The 19,885-nt window shown below is 40.1% G+C and overlaps 1 protein-coding gene across 1 annotated transcript in view; it reads right to left on the bottom strand.

Annotated features, from left to right (window-relative positions):
- The window catches only part of LOC126248030 (histidine ammonia-lyase-like), a 276,752-nt gene that overhangs the window by 125,315 nt on the left and 131,552 nt on the right, over nt 1-19,885 (bottom strand). The window contains exon 6 of the mRNA XM_049948632.1: nt 5,486-5,558. Coding sequence (XP_049804589.1) covers nt 5,486-5,558 — 73 coding nt within the window. The remainder of the gene's footprint in view (nt 1-5,485; nt 5,559-19,885) is intronic.

Genomic DNA, 19,885 nt, shown 5'->3' with positions numbered 1-19,885 from the left:
ATGAGTATGTGCTAAGCAAGATTGTAAGAGATGGAAAAGAGCCACCGTGGTACAACAACCTAGTTAGAAAACTGCTGGGGAAGCAAAGGGAACTTCACAGCAAACATAAATATAGCCAAACCCTTGCAGACAAACAAAAATTATGCAAAGCGAAATGTAGTGTGAGGAGGGCTATGTGAGAGGCCTTCAATGAATTCGAAAGTAAAGTTCTATGTACTGGCTTGGCAGAAAATTCTAAGAAATTTTAGTCTTATGTCAAAGCGGTAGGTGGATCAAAACAAAATGTCCAGACACTCTGTGACCAAAATGGTACTGAAACAGAGGATGACAGACTAAAGGCTGAAATACTAAATGTCTTTTTCCAAAGCTGTTTCACAGAGGAAGACTGCACTGTAGTTCCTTCTCTAGATTGTCGCACAGATGACAAAATGGTAGATATTGAAATAGGATGACAGAGGAATAGAGAAACAATTAAGATCATTCAAAAGAGGAAAGGCCGCTGGACCTGATGGGATACCAGTTCGATTTTACACAGAGTATGCGAAGGAACTTGCCCCCCCTTCTTGCAGCGGTGTACCGTAGGTCTCTAGAAGAGCGTAGGGTTCCAAAGGATTGGAAAAGGGCACAGGTCATCCCCATTTTCAAGAAGGGATGTCGAACAGATGTGCAGAACTATAGACCTATATCTCTAACGTCAATCAGTTGTAGAATTTTGGAACATGTATTATGTTCGAGTATAATGACTTTTCTGGAGACTAGAAAGCTACTCTGTAGGAATCAGCATGGGTTTTGAAAAAGATGATCATGTGAAAACCACCTCATGCTATTCGTCCACGAGACTCAGAGGGCCATAGACACAGGTTCCCAGGTAGATGCCATGTTTCTTGACTTTTGCACAGCGTTCGATACAGTTCCCCACAGTCGTTTAATGAACAAAGTAAGAGCATATGGACTATCAGACCAATTGTGTGATTGGATTGAAGAGTTCCTAGATAACAGAACGCAGCATGTCATTCTCAATGGAGAGAAGTCTTCTGAAGTAAGAGTGATTTCAGGTGTGCCACAGGGGAGTGTCGTTGGACCGTTGCTATTCACAATATACATAAATGACCTTGTGGATAACATCGGAAGTTCACTGAGGCTTTTTGCGGATGATGCTGTGGTATATCGAGAGGTTGTAACAATGGTAAATTATACTGAAATGCAGGAGGATCTGCAGCGAATTGACGCATGGTGCAGGGAATGGCAATTGACTCTCAATGTAGACAAGTGTAATGTGCTGCGGATACATAGAAAGAAAGATCCCTTATCATTTAGCTACAATATAGCAGGTCAGCAACTGGAAACAGTTAATTCCATAAATTATCTGGGAGTACGCATTAGGAGTGATTTGAAATGGAAAGATCATATAAAGTTGATCGTCGGTAAAGCAGATGCCAGATTGAGATTCATTGTAAGAATTCTAAGGAAATGCAATCCGAAAACAAAGGAAGTTAATTACAGTACACTTGTTCATCCACTGCTTGAATACTGCTCACCAGTGTGGGATCCGTACCAGAAAGGGTTGATAGAAGAGATAGAGAAGATCCAATGGAGAGGAGCGCGCTTCATTACAGGATCATTTAGTAATCACGAAAGCGTTACAGAGATGATAGATAAACTCCAGTGGAAGACTCTGTAGGAGAGATGCTCAGTAGCTCGGTACGGGCTTTTGTTGAAGTTCCAAGAACGTACCTTCACCAAGGAGTCAAGCAGTATATTGCTCCCTCCTACGTATATCTCGCGAAGAGACCATGAGGATAAAATCAGAGAGATTAGAGCCCACACAGACGCATACTGACAATCCTTCTTTCCACGAACAATACAAGAGTGGAATAGAAGGGAGAACCGATAGGGGTACTCAAGGTACCCTCTGCTACATGCCGTCAGGTGGCTTGCGGAGTATGGATGTAGATGTAGATGTAGATAGATGATCTGAGTACTGAAATGGTATTTGAGGTTGCAGCAGTAAACCTAAAGTATGGAAACAACAGCCTTATTATAGCAGCACTGTACAGGTCACCTGGAAGTAACACAGAAGAGTTTCTAAATTGCCTAGAGGACCTGCTGGAGGGGACAGCAGTGTATAAAAAAACACTTGTTGCTTGTTGTAGACATCAATATAGACTCATTAAATAATAGTGTTAATTATTTGCACTATATGGATGTATTACAGTGTTATAACTTTAAACAAATGAACTCAGAACCTACAAGAGTCACTGCAAATATGAAGACATGTATTGACCATGTTCTCACAAATTAGGAAAAGAGAAAGTAAATGTAAACACCTTAGAAAACTACATTTGCGATCACAGAGCTCTTACTATGGAAATTGATGTAGGGAACACAGATGTAACTGAAAGTGGTACAGTTATATATAAAAGAAAATTTAATTATTCTAAACTTAAGATGGCACTAGGGAATGAAAAATGGGAACCAGTGTACAATGCAACTGAAGTGAATGAAAAATGGGAATATTTCTATAAGTTATTTAGTAACACTTTAAATGAAACCTGTACTTTAGTTAAAAAAGTAAATAAATCTGTAAACCATAAAGCCGGGAATCTCCCTTCTGAACTTATTGAATTGAAGGAGAAAATGAAAGATTGCTATATACTTTTTAGAGATACTAAACTACAATATTTCTCAACAAAATATAAACTGCTCAGGAAAACATATAGAGAGTCCTTGACTAACCTAAAAGCACAGGAATATACCTCTGAAATAACGAACTCTAGCTGTATCAGTAAAACTGCCTGGAAAATAATGCATAAAGGAAGTGTGAAACAGAATTCCTGTGAACACAGCACATAACATTAAAAGAAAATGATGAAGAAATAAATGACCCAAAAGAAGTGTGTGAGAAATTTATACAAAAGTTCAGTACAGTTGGTACAAATGAAGTTCATGTCAAGCCACAAAACTCTAGTCTTGGAAAATTAGCCAGTCCTTTTATATCCACACCATTCATTACTCAGAGGGACATCCTAGCAATCATATCAGCACTTCGACCAAAAATGTCTTGTGGCTGGGATGACATTTCACCTAAACTGGTAAAGGAATGCAAGGATGAATTAGTGAAACCCCAGACTCACTTGATAAATACCTCCCTCAGTAGTGGTGTATTCCCTGACCTTTTGAAAATTACTGAAATTATTCCACTGCATAAAAAGGGATTAAAAACTGACATTAAAAACTACAGGCCAATATCATTAACCTCATAACTAGGCAGATTGTTAGAGAAAGTAATACTAAATCAAGTTGAATCATGCTTCACCAAACACAATCTGTTAAACAACCTACAACATGGATTTAGACAAGGGAAATCTACTACAACAGCAGTAGCATCTTTTATACATGAAATATTAAATAAGCTGGACAAAATTGACAAGGTAATAGGCACTTTCCTAGATATGAGTAAAGCCTTCGATGCCGTGAATCATACCATTCTTCTGTGTTAGGTAGTAGAGTACAGGTTGAGAGAACTAGCCTTGAAACTACTTGCCTCATATTTGAAAGACAGGAAACCGTCTGTAAATCTAACTTATAAAAATTATAAGCAGCTCCTAACAACCAAATCAACCTTCAGGACACTTCAATGCGGTGTGCCTCAAGGAAGCATACTAGGGCCTTTTCTGTTCCTTGTATATGTAAATAACTTACTTGAACCCCAAAATTGCATGGTTGTAAGCTATGCCGATGATATATCCTTCATCAGCTGAGGCAGTGATATGCAGTCTGCAGTTAACAGTATCGAGATCAGTTTCAATACTCTGTCCGCATACCTCACAGCAAACAAGCTTCTTGTAAGTAAAGACAAAACGGTAATAATGAAGTTCATCCTCAGTTATAATGCTGCCATAACTGAGACCCATTGGGTCTTGCATATGCAAATTCACATAAATTTTTGGGCATCATTGTTGATGAACACTTATCATGGAAAGAACATGTAGATAATATTCGCAAGAAAATCAGTATAAATGTGTATCTACTGAAATGGGTCTCAGCCTTCTTTGACCATGATACTTTAAGGCAAATATATTTTGGGTTGATTAATCCACACCTTAAGTATGCTATTGAGATATGGGGTGGGGCATCAGCAGTTCATATAGGTAGACTTTTTAGATTACAAAAAAAGGCAGTAAGAATGGTAGCCAAGGTAAAGAAGAGAGAGCCTTGTAGAGACATCTTTAGAAAATATAAAATTCTTACGGTGTACTCCATGTATATACTGTAGACAGTCATGTTCATGAAACAAAATCCTGAATTTAATATGACAAACAGTAATGTACACAACTATGATACACGGTGAAGGGAAAATTTTCATACAATTGTGACCAATAAAAAGGCAACGGACCACAGCCCACATAGAATGGGAGCAATTTTCTACAATGCACTACCCTGTGAACTCAAGAAAGCAAATCTAAATATGCTTAAGAGTAGACTGAAGTAATTATTAATAGAGAAGTGTTGTTACTCTATAGAGGACTTTAAGTTGTAGTGCCATCTTGGAAAACAGTGTATATAGACAATGTCTCCGATCTATCAGTGGTATGAAAGAATGTAATTATACACTGTATTGTGTGTACTGTACTATTATAAATATAAGCTAAATTGTGTTAGACTATAGAGGAATCTACTTGTAGTACCCTTTTGAAATATAGTGTGTACAGACATGTGTCTGATCCATATGATGATATGAAAGAATGTAAATATTTTTAAAAACAAAGATGCTGTAACTTACCAAATGAAAGCATTGGTACATTGATAGAGACAATAAAAAACACACAAACACACACACAAATTTCAAGCTTTCACAACTCAAGGTTGCTTCATCAGGAAAGATGGAAGGAGAGGGAAAGACGAAAGGATGTGTCTGTATATGTGCAGATGGATATGTGTGTGTGTGAGAGTGTATACCTGTCCTTTTTCCCCCAAGGTAAGTCTTTCCGCTCCCGGGATTGGAATGCATCCTTACCCTCTCCCTTAAAACTCACATCCTTTCATCTTTCCCTCTCCTCCCCTCTTTCCTGATGAAGCAACCTTGGGTTGCGAAAGCTTGAAATTTGTGTATGTGTTTGTGTGTTTTTTATTGTCTCTATCAACGTACCAACGCTTTCATTTTTGGTTTTAGATATATTTTTCCCATGTGGAATGTTTCCCTCTATTATATTCATAATGTAAATATTTTACTGTATATGTGTAATGTAAGCTAAATTTTCCTGGCAATGTCCGAAAACTTTTTGTTATATGAACAGAAAATAAATAAATAAATAAATGTCTTCAGGCACAAGAGCTTTATTTGTTATGAATGTAGTACATGGCTTCCATGCTTGATTTTTGTTTCCATATTTCATTATTGCACAGCTGACCACTTCTACGAGTCATAGGTTGCACTTAATGTGCTAATTCAGAATGTTTATTTCTAATTTACACAAATACTTACCTTTCTTTTCTCCTAAAATCTTGTCAATAAGTTCCCTTGCCCTTGTAACATTATTTTCTGATTCATGTGTGAGCTGAAATGAGAGGAAATGCAAAATTATCAGAAACATTTAATATTGCTTGAGCTTATTGGTGGCAGTTGATAAAATACACACACAGCAACAGAACTGTGGGTAACTGAAGATGATGATTGAATGAAAATGACAGCCCTTGCAAAATGCTCACTGATTTTCTCATAAATAACCAATTACAAAACCAGAAAGACGTTTTCACTGATAAATGACAAATATATTGCAGATTTCTATGTGGCCAAAATTTAATTGTTACACACCTAAAATTTTCTCAAATCCAGTTCATTTCTTTCTTATTGATGAGATATTTAAATGTCTAGGTGTGAGCAGTATTTTGAATGATGATGGAGAAAATAGGCCTACATATAAAATATGCTTTTTGGCTGCATGAAACAGGATGAACTGTACTTCATGCAAAACAAGATACCATTAAGGAAATTACAGGAATTACCTGGGTCAAAGCTCAATATATTTTCCACACAAGAAATTTAAATGATAATAATTTTATAATAGCAGAACAAAGTGTGCATTAATTTTACTCACTGTGAACATAAAATGAATATATGATTAGTATGATTCTACTATAAGCAGTGGTATATCAAGGAAGGAAGGACAGAATTTAATGTCCATTGTCAGGAATTGTGTAAGCTGCAATTGAAGTGGCCTGGGGTGAAGTGCCAGGGACGATTTGCAGCAGGCTGTTGTTAGCTGAGGAAACCAGTATTATGAAGTTAAACAATGTATCTAGATTTGTGATGCTACGCTAGCAGCACTGTGGCACAGAGGCTATACCCCTTTAGTGCATGATGTGGTAGATTTGTGGTATGCTGTTGGCCAAGAAGCTGACCATGAAATCTGTTCCCAGGAATGCTGACACTCAGAAACCCACTCAGTAGTGCATGGCCCAGTTAGGTACACTATGCGATCAAAAGTATCCAGACACCTGGCTGAAAATGACTTACAAGTTCATGGCGCCCTCCATTGGTAATGCTGGAATTCAATATGGTGTTGGCCCACCCTTAGCCTTTGTGACAGCTTCCACACTCACAGGCACATGTTCAATCAGGTACTGGAAGGTTTCTTGGGGAATGGTAGCCCATTCTTAACAGAGTGCTGCACTGAGGAGAGGTATCAGTGTCGGTGGGTGAGACCTGGCATGAAGTCAGTGTTCCAAAGGATCCCAAAGGTGTTCTAAGGGATTTAGGTCAGGACTCTGTGCAGGCCAGTCCATTACAGGGATGTTATTGTCATGTAACCCCTCCGACACAGGCCATGAATTATGAACAGGTGCTCAATCGTGTTGAAAAATGCAATCACCAACCCTGAATTGCTCTTCAACAGTGGGAAACAAGAAGATGCTTAAAACATCAATGTAGGCCTGTGCTGCAATATTGCTGGACAAAATAACAAGGGGCGCAAGCCCCTCCATGAAAGACATGACCACACCATAACACCACCACCTCCGAATTTTACTGTTGGCACTACACTCGCTGGCAGATGATGTTCACTGGGCATTTGCCATACCCACGCCCTTCCATCGGATTGCCATATTGTGTACCATGATTCATCACTGCACACAATGTTTTTCCACTGTTCAACTGTCCAATGTTTACACTCCTTACACCAAGCAAGGCATCATTTGGCATTTACTGGCGTGATGTGTGGCTTATGAGCAACCACTCGACTATGAAATCCAAGTTTTCTCACCTCCCGCCTAACTGTCATAGTACTTGCAGTGGATCCTGATGCAGTTTGGAATTCCTGTGTGATGGTCTGGATAGACGTCTGCCTATTGCATACTATGATCCTCTTCAACTGTTGGCAATCTCTGTCAGTTAACAGATGCGGTCAGCCTGTATGCTTTTGTGCTGCATGTGTCTCTTCACGTTTCCACTTCACTGTCACATCAGAAATAGTGGACCTAGGGATGTTTAGGAGTGTGGAAATCTTGTGTACAAATGTATGACACAAGTGACACCCAATCACCTCACCAAGTTCGAAGTCCATGAGTTCCGCGGGGCACCCCATTCTGCTCCCTCACGATGTCTAATGACTACTGAGGTCACTGATATGGAGTACCTGGCAGTAGGTGGCAGCACAGTGCACCTGATATGAAAAATTTTGATTTTGGAGGTGTCCAGATACTTTTGATCACATAGTGTATAGTGTGATTGCTGGCAGATGCAGCCAGTGGTGTGCAAGCCTGCTGGAAATCTTTTAGGAGATTCCAGCCTATGGAAGTAGAATTTGCCCCTATGAGTGAAGGTACATGGTGCTATGTCACCCCTTCATCCCTCCCATTGTGGTAGGGCAGTGGCTGCACCGCCCTAGTAATGATCTATTGCCCCCAGTGCAGGAGTGTGGCTGACACTGAAGTGAGCCTGGAGGTTCCACATCATTAGAAAGGCACCAGCCAGGGAGGAGGACCCAGTGCTAGAATATGGCCTAGCAGTAGCAGAGGCGCAGACTCATTGAGGCTGCTTGCTGACCCATATCATTCTGTTGCATGATGTAATCCTCTTGTAATAGAACTTGCTGCTGGACTGCGAATACCTCTTCTAGAATTGATGTTTATTTATAATGGTTGGAAGTTCATTTGTTGTGCCAATATACTGCTTCCAACCACATATGGAGTAACAGATCCATCGCTCAACAGTGTAGACACAGCTTGACCTGTCCTGCAAATCTCTCCACTGTGTCAACAGGATTGTGGTGCTCAGGCTCACCTGACTTGTAATACATAAATAGCCCTGTTGCTGCAATTTACAGGCTGTTGTCTTGCTGCTCAACAGTTGCTTATAGTTTCTTCAACTGGAATGGCTGTAATGCCCAACAGTAATGCCCTGGACTGATCTGCAATAAAACTCAGCATACATGGACAACAATATATAATATTTACACTTTTCTCTCCAAGTTCTACACAGCTTGAGCTACAAAGTTCATTGGTAGTGAATATATCTTATGCTTTTAGCCCTCTGGCTCACCATTCATCTACACTTAATAACTCTCCTGAAATCAACACTTACATTTGACATGTGAAACCTCCCATTCTCACTAATTAACAGCCACTTTGTTCCTCATAAAATCATATAATACAATATACAACTGCTAGTATTGCCTTTCACTAGTCATACCACAATGGCAGCTCTCCATGTGTTATTTAACACATAAGAAAAGTTGCTCAGGGGCCCTGTGCCACGTTCACTAGTGTTTTGTTGCATCTTACATTCTGGAACATGTATTTTTTACTGGTACCTAAATTGTGGTGTTCACTCACACAAAAAGTTTCAACTCTCTACTATCACTCTTTGTTCTTAATGTACAACTGGTGGCCCAGTGTGTGGTATCTGCACCACCAGGGGATCACATGGATGGGTGGCTCTCTGCCTAAGGCTGTACAGAACAGAGTCAGAGCTACTGTGGTGCTGGATATTGAGACACTCAAGATCAGAACCATGTGATGTTTTTCCCAGTACTGCTGCACATGGCGTAGCATCCATTTTGCAGAAATATGCCCCTCTTGGGTTGTTATGAGGTGGATAAGAGAGTGGATCAGATCAGACTGCTGTAATGTGGGCAACACTGCTCATTTTTTTGCCTAAGAAAAACTGAATCTTGCATTTGTCCATACCAGTCTGGAATACTCGGGTCTAACATATTATAATTCTTTCCCTCTGACAATTTTGAGCTGCTCTGCTGTCATTACTGCATGGCTACCCCATCCTCTGGTATTAGCAATGTTTCCCCTGTTCTTACCTGTATTAATTTTTCTAAGGCTTCCCACTTTAATGGGAGGGTTGAATGGTAAAACACCAAGACAGTGTGTAGCCATTAGCAATCAGGAAACGAATCATCACAGATAGACGTGCCTGGTATATCCTAACTTCCACTGCTGCTAAATGGTGGTATAGTGGTAATTCCTCTTATACCTTCTCTAAGCCAGTAAGTTACTTCTCTAGTGCTAACAATTCTGGACTTTGCTATCCATACACTACATTTCAGATGACTTCTTACAAACTGACCACTACCACTCACACATCCCAGATGCTGTTGGTTAACAATTGTAACAGCCTAACAGCCTTGTGACTATTACACTTGTGTCCAAAAAATCCACTTGAGTCAGTGCCACGTTCACTAGTGTTTTGTTGCATCTTACATTCTGGAACATGTATTTTTTACAACAGCTATCTTCATATACCTCATTACCTCCATTGTCAGTTTCTGCAGCACACACATTGTTTAACAGCTCCTGCTTCAAACTTGACATCTGTGTGGTATGCCATTCTATAACTGCCTTTTTTTTAACTTTTTGCCATTTCCTTCTTTCTCTTCTTGGTACCATTTAGGACCTGGATATCATTGTCTCGCAGAGCCTCGAACACAGTTTTCAATATCCTTCTTCCAGCATATAAAAAACCCCTCTTGCACCCTTGCAAGGTACACTGTACTACATCTACTTCCTATTGTATTTGCTCCTGTAACCATTCGTAGGACATGTACAATATATTGTACTACCCCAAAACTTCTCTGAATAGACCCTTTATATCCCAAATCTACATCTACATATATACTCCGCTAGCCACTAGGCGGTGTATGGCGCAGGGCCCAATTCGCACCAAAGTCATATTTCCCCCATCTGTTCCACTCGCAGATTGTGTGAGGAAAAAGCAACTGTTTGAATTCCTCAGTGCGAGCTCTTATTTCCCTTATCTTTGAACAATGATCATTACGTGATTTGAAAGTTGGTAGTAATAATATATGCTCTACATCCTCAGTGAAGATTGGATTTTGCAATTTAGTGAGCAGCCCCTTCTGTTTAGCACGTCATCTATCTGCAAGTGTGTCCCACTTCAAACTTTCTATGAGATTTGTAATGCTCTCATGATGGCTAAATGTACCAGTCACGAATCTTGCTGCTCTTCTTTGGACCTTCTCAATCTCTTGAATCAGACCCAACTGGTAAGGGTCCCATACAGACGAACAATACTCTAAGACTGGATGAACTAATGTACTGTAAGCTATTTCCTTTGTTGAAGGACTGCATCGCTCAGGATTCTACCAATAAACTGCAATGTAGAGTTCACCTTACCCATTACTTGTGTAATCTGATCGTTCCATTTGAGATAATTTTGAATAGTCACACCCAGATACTTGACTTATGTTACTGCTTCCAAAGACTGATCATCTATTTTGTACTCATACATTAATGGGGTTTTTTGCCTTGTTATACACAGTAGGCTACACTTACTAATATTGAGAGATAACTGCCAGTCATTACACCAAGCATTTATTTTCTGCAAATCCTCATTAATTTGTTCACAAATTTCATGTGATACTACTTTCCTTTAGACTACAGCATCATCAGCAAACAGTTTAAGGCCTATGACAGTACCATCAGCCAGATCGTTCATGTAAATCGTATAAAGCAGAGGAGCTATTACACTGCCCTGGGGCACACCTGAAGTTACTCTTGTTTCTGTTGAAGTTACCCCGTTCAGGATGACATAGTGCTCCCTGTCTGTTAGAAAACTATATATCCAACCACATATCTCATTGGATAGACCGTAAGCACGCACTTTTTGTAGCAAGCGACAGTGCGGAACTGAGTCAAACGCCTTCCGAAAGTTGAGAAATATGGCATCAACCTGGGAGCCGGTATCTAGAGCCTGTTGTATATCATGCACAAAGAGGGCCAGCTGTATCTCGCATGACCACTGTTTTCTAAAATTGTGCTGGTTTCTGCAGATGAGCTTCTCAGAGTCTAGAAAGGTCATTATGTCTGAACACAAAATATGTTCCATGATTCTACAACAAATCAATGTCAGTGAAATTGGCCGGTAATTATGTGCATCTGATTTTCTACGCTTTTCATAGATTGCTATGGCCTGGGCCTTCTTCCAGTCCTGTGGAACTTTCTGCCATTGATAGATGATGGATAAGAATGGTGCTATATTTGTAGCATAGTCAACATATAATCTTATGGGAACTGAAAGGGGGAATGGTGCTGCAGTCCTCTACTGTAAATGAGTTTTTGAAAGCTAAGTTTAGAATTTTGGTCTTCTGTTTATCAACATCAGTTACATTACCTGTACTGTCAGCAAGAGAAGGTATTGAATTATTTGTAGCGTTCATAGATTTTACGTACGACCAAAATTTTTTGGGGTTATTTTTAGAATCTGCAGATAAAATATTGCTTTCAAATTCGTTAAAAGAGTCTCTCACTGTCCTTCTGACAGCTGCTTTCATTTTGCACTGCTTGTTGTAACCTTGAAAACACATCCTTAAACCTTCTCACCTCATTTCTCATCTCCCACCTGTTAAAAGTTAGTCTTGTGAGAACCACATCCTCTTTCCTGGTAAAAAGCACTCTACTCTCCAACCACTGAAAATGCAGGCTCCTGCTTCACTCTCGGTGAACTGGTGAAGTGCTGCCACAACTAGAATTCCCTTCATCCTTTCCTCTGGTGCACAGAAACCTGGGAACAGTAAGCTGCAACTACTCTCCCTCTCCCTTTAAAAAAGATCTATTGTCACCCTACATAATTCTCTCAAATACATTGACAATAAACTGTTGACATAAAACTACAGTAACTGCAGCGCACATAAAACTTATTCTCCACACTGTTTTTGCAACAAAATGTCACCTTCCAATAACCACACAATTTCACACCTTAACTAATGTTACAATTCAACCTAACCCCCAACTACATTACAACATAACACAAAATGTACAAAATAATATCCTTATTTCCTTGACATTCATTCATACACTACTTCCTGCATGGGTTGCTCAACATCTTTGTGCTTGCACCATTTCTTACTTCCTTTCACATTCTCCTTGATGGTGGCAGTGAATCTGAATCACCCTGAAAAGGATGGAAGTGTCCAATGTAAACTATTGTTCTCCTAGGTGGCAACAGAAGCTTTACGCTGAGTGATGATTACTTGGTATTGTCCCTGGTACTTTGTAACAATTTTTTCATATTGCCCTTTGGGATATGTGACCTTGATAACATTACCCATTGCCCAACCCCATATTGCAGTAATTTTCCAGTGTGTTTTCCTACTAACTTCTGGCATTCCAGGGCCTTGGTGTTTGCCCTCTGCTGTTCCTACTAACTTTTGGCATTCCAGAGCCTTCATGTTTGCCTTCTGCACATGCCTTCAACTATCTTTAGTGTCTTGGTAAAATTTTGAAATGACTCCCTGTCCTTATTGATTTTTAGTCTGACCAAATCAAACAGCAAAGCCATATCAACATGCTTAGCCGGGTGCTAACATGCTCGCCTTCCATGCAAGCGGGCCCGAGTTCAGTTCCCATCTGGGTTGGAGATTTTCTCCACTCAGGGACTGGGTGTCGTGTTTTCCTCATCATCATTTCATCCTCATCACCAGAGTGCAAGTCACCCAGTGTGGAGTCGAATGCAATAAGACTTGCAACTGGCAGCCGAACTTCCCCTACTAGGGGCTCCCAGCTAACAATGCCATATGCTCATTTCCATTTCAACAAAGCCATCTTTCTCACACACACCACCTCATAAAGGAATAGCCCAGTACTAGTGTGAACCTTTGAGCCATATGCTGCTAAGACAAGTGACAAGTCTGTATCTTATTCATTATAGTGGGAGTATACATGGTAACTCTACATCCTACCAAGAGTATGACACACATGCTCTGTTATAGCATTAGTCTATGGTGCAATGGACTAGTTCATAATTTCTGAACCCATAGCAAATGATAGAATTTCAGATACATCATACTTCAGCCCCCAGCTGTTGACCTTTGCTTATGCTACTGTAGTTGTTTGATGATTCAGAATGATGATCATTTCCACATACCATGAGAAGTGCTCAATAATAATTAAAACAAAATGGTTTCCTGCTAGAGTCCTGTTAAATGGTCCTAGGATATCCATTCCTATCATTTCAAAAGGTTTAGTTGCCACTGGTGGCATTTGCAACGATACTTGCTTGTGGTTCATTTTCGCTTGTTGTGCACACTGAACAGAATTTTTCACATATTGGTCCACATGTTCCTTCCTTGTTTTTGACAAGTACCACTCTCCTACCTTCAAGTCCATTGCCCTATGATCTCCATGGTCAGCATCATGTGATCATGTGTTTCCTTTAATACTTCTTCCTTGAACTTTGCCAGTACTACCATGTGTGGCCCCAACCTAGTTAATGCTGTCACACATGCTGAACTGTTGCTGTGTCATGTACAGAATACAGTTGGTATAAACAGCTTGCACTGTCTGCCATTTTGCAAGTACATAACCCAGGGCTTGCACTACTGTTACCTTTGTGCCTAGCTTATGTACAACTTTGTAATCAAATTTGGTCAGTATCATCACCTACTTTGCGAGCCCACTAGAAAGTTCTTTTACCCCAAATAACCAATTTAGAGCTGCATGACCAGTTACCACCTTGAATTTCTTTCTATACAAATAACATAAAAAATAGGTAATTCCATATATTAAGCTGTGCAGGTTTTTTTTTTTCTGTTGTGAAATGGTTCCTTTCCACCTTATTCAGTTTTTGTGAAGTGCGAGCTACAGGATACTCTTAACCACATACCACCTGTATTAAAACACTCAAATGCCTGGTTGAAAATGTCATATGGCAGCACAAACTTCTTCTGATAGTCTTGGAAAATCAACACTGGGATTGATGTCAAGGCTTTGTTTTAACCTCTTGGCACTCCTTTGTTCAATCAAATTTCACACCTTTTTTCAGCAGTTGTGTAAGCAGGCATGCAACATCTGTGAATTCCTGTACAGATTCCATACAGTAGTTGGCCAGCTCCAAAAATGTTGTAGCTCGTTACTTGTCTTGGGAACTGGAAAATCCCACATTGCTTGTACCAACATCGGAGTCCATCCTTATCCCTTCTTTACTAATTATATGCTCCAAAGTAACCAACTTAATCCAAGGAAAAAAGACACTTCTCACACACAGTGTAAGATGTGCACTTAAAAACCCCTCTTAACCATTGTATAGCTCATATATCCCTCAATAACACAGTTCTGTCACCAAAGTACAACGTGCATTGCCAAGATTTCAACATCTTTAGTACCCAATCCAACAATTGCGAAAATGTTTCTGGTGCACTGTATAATCCAGATGGCACTCTCCAGTATTGATAATGACCCCAGGGGACCAAGAATGCTGTCTTTGATCAGTCCTCTGGAACCTCCTCCAACTGATGGTACCCACTCCTCCAGTCTATGGTAGAGAAGTTCCAAGTAATTGATGGTCCCCATGATATTCGGTATTAGGTACATGTCTGTTACTATTTTACTATTAAGGTGTTGGTAATCACAGCAGATTCTATATTTTTGGAACCATCTGCTGACTTCTTAGGCACAACTGTGATGGCAGCTCCTCATGGACTGATGCTCTCCTTTTTTATTCCATCCGTTAGCTGTCGGTTTATAAAATCCTCCATAATTGGCTGTAAATGTTGAGGTACACAATATGATTTCTAATATACTGGTGCTTCATTCCCTGTTGGAATTTGGTGCTGCACTATGGATGTCAGCAGAAATGGACCCTGAGAATAAAATAAATCCTTGAACTCTAATAGCAATTTTTCCAACACCATCCTTCCTGTTCCTTTCAGATGGTCTATCTTCTTACATATTGTAGTTTTAGCAGTGGTCTGCACCTGACCATTTTTCATATTTGACTTGTTCCAATCATTCTCCTTTAGGATGACTAAATTTGCAATTAAAAGACCCTTTATTAGCTTTACCTCATTGATGCCAAAATTTTCCCATTTTATTGGTACCACTTGCCTGCCATCTCTCTCTTGTATGCATACAATGCTTCTTCTCACAAAACAATGTGACCTGTCCAGTACACCATTCTCCTCCAGTGGCTCTATTATACACAACATATCAACAGGCAACTCTGGTTCTACATTCATACAAAGCAATTTTATCGTGCCTTCCAGCACAATATCATTTAACTCAAGTCTTAATGTTTTTTGAGATGGTCTGTAGTTATTTTACTTTATTCTCTGGAAACATAGCAGGGGCCCCAGTTTTCCCCTTAAGACAAATGAAACTTGTGATAGTGCATCACTGGTGACAGTGTCCCCCAACTGGAATGTTGTCCCTTGAAGTTCCACCGTGCGTTACCAAAGGTCAATTTTGGTATGATGTTCTAACAGAGAGTCTTACCCCAGAATTGTACTACAATCTTCAGTTAAACAAGGCACTATTTCCATACCTTGCTTAAACTGAACTGCCTCAACCTGAAAACTTAATACTGCTAAACGTAATGACTTCACATCGCTGTCTCCCACCCCATCGAATCTGCAGTTCAGTAGGCTCAATTGTTTCTGATCTAAAAGGTTCCAAATTGCCACTGACACATGTGTCTCTATCTACAACAAAAATTTATGTTTTCTGCCTCTGACAATTTCCACTATCCACATTCCACCTCTGCATATGCACCAGTAGCATCAAAATTAAATGGAAAAGCCACTAAGTGATTTGGGTTTCCCTTTTCTGTTTATTGCCTGTCTACTGCTGCAGTGGCACGCCAATGGCTCCAAGTGTGTTTGAATTGATGAAATGCAACTGTATTCCACACCTGGTCCAGGAAGCCCATTTGGAATGAACTGAGTTTTCAGGACTTGTAAGCTGGCCTAAATACAGCCTGGGCTCACGGTACAGCAGGTCCTAGTTGCAGTCACATGCCCCATTTAAGGAAAGAGGTCCATGGGGGCCAGTGACCTCTGACGGCACTCGGGTTGCTGTCTGGTGGCCATGCTGGAACTGGCTGATGTTGTATGTCACCTGCAAGGAAGATGCCTGCCCACATAGCCTGGCTGTAATGTGTGTTGCTGACAGATTAGGTACAGGCCCACAATACAGCAATTTATTTTGGGAAAAAAGGTTCTGCACACAAATCAGCATGTGTTTAGAAAGCATCGCTCATGTGAAACACAGCTTGCCCCATTTTCTTGCACAGCATCCTGCAAAACATGGATAACGGGCAACAGGCAGATACCATAGTCCTAGATTTCTGGAAAGCGTTTGACACAGTGCCCCACTGCAGACTTAATAAAGGTTTGAGCATATGGAATAGATTTCCAGATATGTGACAGATATTTGACAGATAGGATGAACTGCAATATGTAACTGTTTGCTTACAACACTGTAGTGTACTGGAAAGTGTTGCCACTGAGTGACTGTAGGTGGATACAGGATGACTGTGACAGAATTTCTAGTTTATGTGATGACTAGCAGCTTGTACAAATGTAGCAAAATGTAGGTTTGTGCAGATGAGTGGGAAAAATATTCCTATAGTGTCTGAATACAATGTTAGAGATGTGCTGCTTGATACAGTCATATCACTTAAATATCTAGGCATATTGTTGCAAAAAGATATGTGATGGAATGTGCACATAAGGTTGGGAGTAAAGAAAGGGAATGGCTGACTTTGGTTTATTTGGATATTTCTGGAAAAATGTAGTTCATCTATAAAAGGGACCATGTATAGAACTCTTGTGTGATCTTGAGTATTTCTTGAGCTTTTGGAATCCCCACTATGTCAAATTAAAGGAAGATGTCAAAGCAATACACAGGTGTGCTGCTAGATTTGGTACCAGGAAGTTCAGTCAACACATGAGTATTACAGAGATGCTTTATGAACTCAAATGGGAATGCCTGGATGGAAGACAACATTCTTTTCACAAAACAGTGTTGAAAAAATTTAGAGAAGCAATATTTGTGGCTGACTGCAGACTGATTCTACTTCTACCAATGTATATTTTGCATAAGGACCATACAGACAAGATAAGAGAAATTGGGGCTCATACAGAGGCATGTAGATAGTAATTTTTTCCTTATTTCATTTATGAGTGGAACAGGAAACGAAATGACTAGTAGTGGTGCTAGGTACCCTCTGCTTTGCATCATATAGTGGCTTGCAGATTATACATGTAGATGTAGATGCCATTTTAAAATTCAACTCCTATTGTTAGACACAAAACATTGATGATCTACTTTTTAGCAGTTGCCAACACCATGAGCTGATGACTGCTACCAACAGATTTTAGTTCTTAAGTACATTGAGGAGAGTGGAAGTGATCTGTACACTGCCTTTTGAGAAACATCTGAGATGCAGTGATGACCCACATAGTACACAACTCTCTCCACGTGATCAGTTTTGCATATAGGTGGCCATTATGAACAACAACATGAAACTTCAAACACTATGGTGCATGAAGAAGGTGGGCAAGAGAGCAACTAGAATGACTGGAACATCTGATGATTATCATAAAAGAGTGTAGAAGCAGTCAGTTATCAATGCATGTCTCCTCAACTATGCAGTGCCATGGGTTCAGTAAGGGGTGGGGCAGTAATGCTTTGGGCTGGCTTCATGTTCTTCATCAGTATTGAGATGTCAGTACAGAAATTATAACAAATGAGTTGTCCAAGTATATAATATTTTTATTTGAGAAATGCAATATGTTTCAAGAAGACATGATCTCATTGTGAAGTTCTACAAAAAAGAAGACAATGACTCATTGATTCACATTATTTCACATACTAGTATAAACACATTTGGATAGCTATCTATGTTGTCCATGTGTTGTATATACTTACTGAGGGTTATTTGAGGATTTTGCAGTATTGGCACAAGATACCCAACCTAATGTTCAGCCTTACAGTCAACACTGCAGCACTGGGTTTATATTTCAATGTGATAACTCAGAAGCACACCACACACACCACATGAACACCTTCCTCCAGGAGGCAGGACTCCATCACATGGGATGGCCCATGGTATCTGCTGATGTGAACCTAAGTGTTCATGCTTGAGACCAGTTGAAAATTGCATTGTGTCATCACGGGGTACTTATTGACATAGTGGATGACAATGGGAAAGCTTCTGTCGAAAGAATAGGACAGACATGAGAATCAATATCTTAACCACATTGTGGAGGGCTTGCTGAGGAGGGTCTAAAGCATGGAGTACACCAGCACAGTACTGAATGTAACTCAGTAGCAGATTTTGATTCTACAGATGTAAAATGATGCACCCATCTGAACATTTTTTTTATTCATAAGTCTTGTTCTTTCCTTCCTTGCTCTCCTTGAATCTGGGTCCACACACTTTCACATGTATGGTGTCCACTTACATTAATGTGACCTATGTTCAATGTCAAAGTGAAATAACAACCCTCAGGCATAAGGTGGCAGCACTAGCAATGGTGGCAATATAAAGCATGTCAAGGAGATGTGGAAAACAGTGCGATAGTTGCTGTAACACAGAAAACGAGTGATTTATCTGGTGTCCAAACTGTTTGCATGCCACCATTGTCAAAGTATACCATGCGTGGCAAAATGGCACTATCTAAACCCAGCATCAAGGCATATGTAGTGTGCCATGGGCCATAGGTGCTAGGGTTGATTGACAGCTGTGGAGATGCATACAGGTGAATAGATGTGCAACAGTTGTGCAACTGACTGTCCAGATAAACCAAGGGGCTACCAACAGTATCATCTCAATGACAATTCACCCAGTGTTGCTGTGTATGTGTCTCTGCAGCAGGCACATGATTCATTGACTGCTCTTCATTAGCAATGAAGGCTGGAATTTGCATGCGCTGTAATTGGATGTCCACTGAATGGTGAAAGGTGGCCTTTCAGATGAATTACATTTTATGCTCCATCAGACAGATGGTAATTGGATCATCACTGGAAGGGTCCAGGCTGGAGGAGAGAGCATTACGACCCATGGAATGTTTTTGATGCATTCCCTGGGTGATCTCATCATTCTGGAAGGCACAATGGATAAACACATGTATGACTCTATCCCTGGGGACCATGTTCACCCCTACATGCATTGCTCCACATCCTTGTCAGTACCTTCCAGACCTCACCATCTCTCTTTCTGCATCTCTTTCTGTGGTCTGGAGTGTAAAAGGTGGTAATTCAGGCTGTTGACAGGTGGTTACATTAAGGTGACTGGACAGTGTACATAGGTGGTGCAAACCTTTTTTAAAGTAGGTTATGTCTACTAAGGCATGCAGTGCAGTCAACAGCAAGGACAGCAGAGAGGAATACAATAAACTGTGGTCTTATTTGAGTAACTATCCTAGAATTTACTGAAAATCATTCAAATGGAAAACAGGAAACCAAACTCATGTTGGCTGGACTAATATTTAGGTCTTACTCTCCACAAATACAAGTCTTTTCTCTTAATCACTATGCAGCCTTGTACATAATAGGCCTTGAATTGAGATACACTCATGTTCATAAATTAAGGATAATGTTGCTACATGGTGAAACAATGGTCTGGTGGGTTGTTTGT

The sequence above is a fragment of the Schistocerca nitens genome, chromosome 3 (genome assembly GCF_023898315.1).
Source record: "Schistocerca nitens isolate TAMUIC-IGC-003100 chromosome 3, iqSchNite1.1, whole genome shotgun sequence".
Classification (NCBI taxonomy): domain Eukaryota; kingdom Metazoa; phylum Arthropoda; class Insecta; order Orthoptera; family Acrididae; genus Schistocerca; species Schistocerca nitens.
This window is presented reverse-complemented; position numbering and strand designations above follow the sequence as displayed.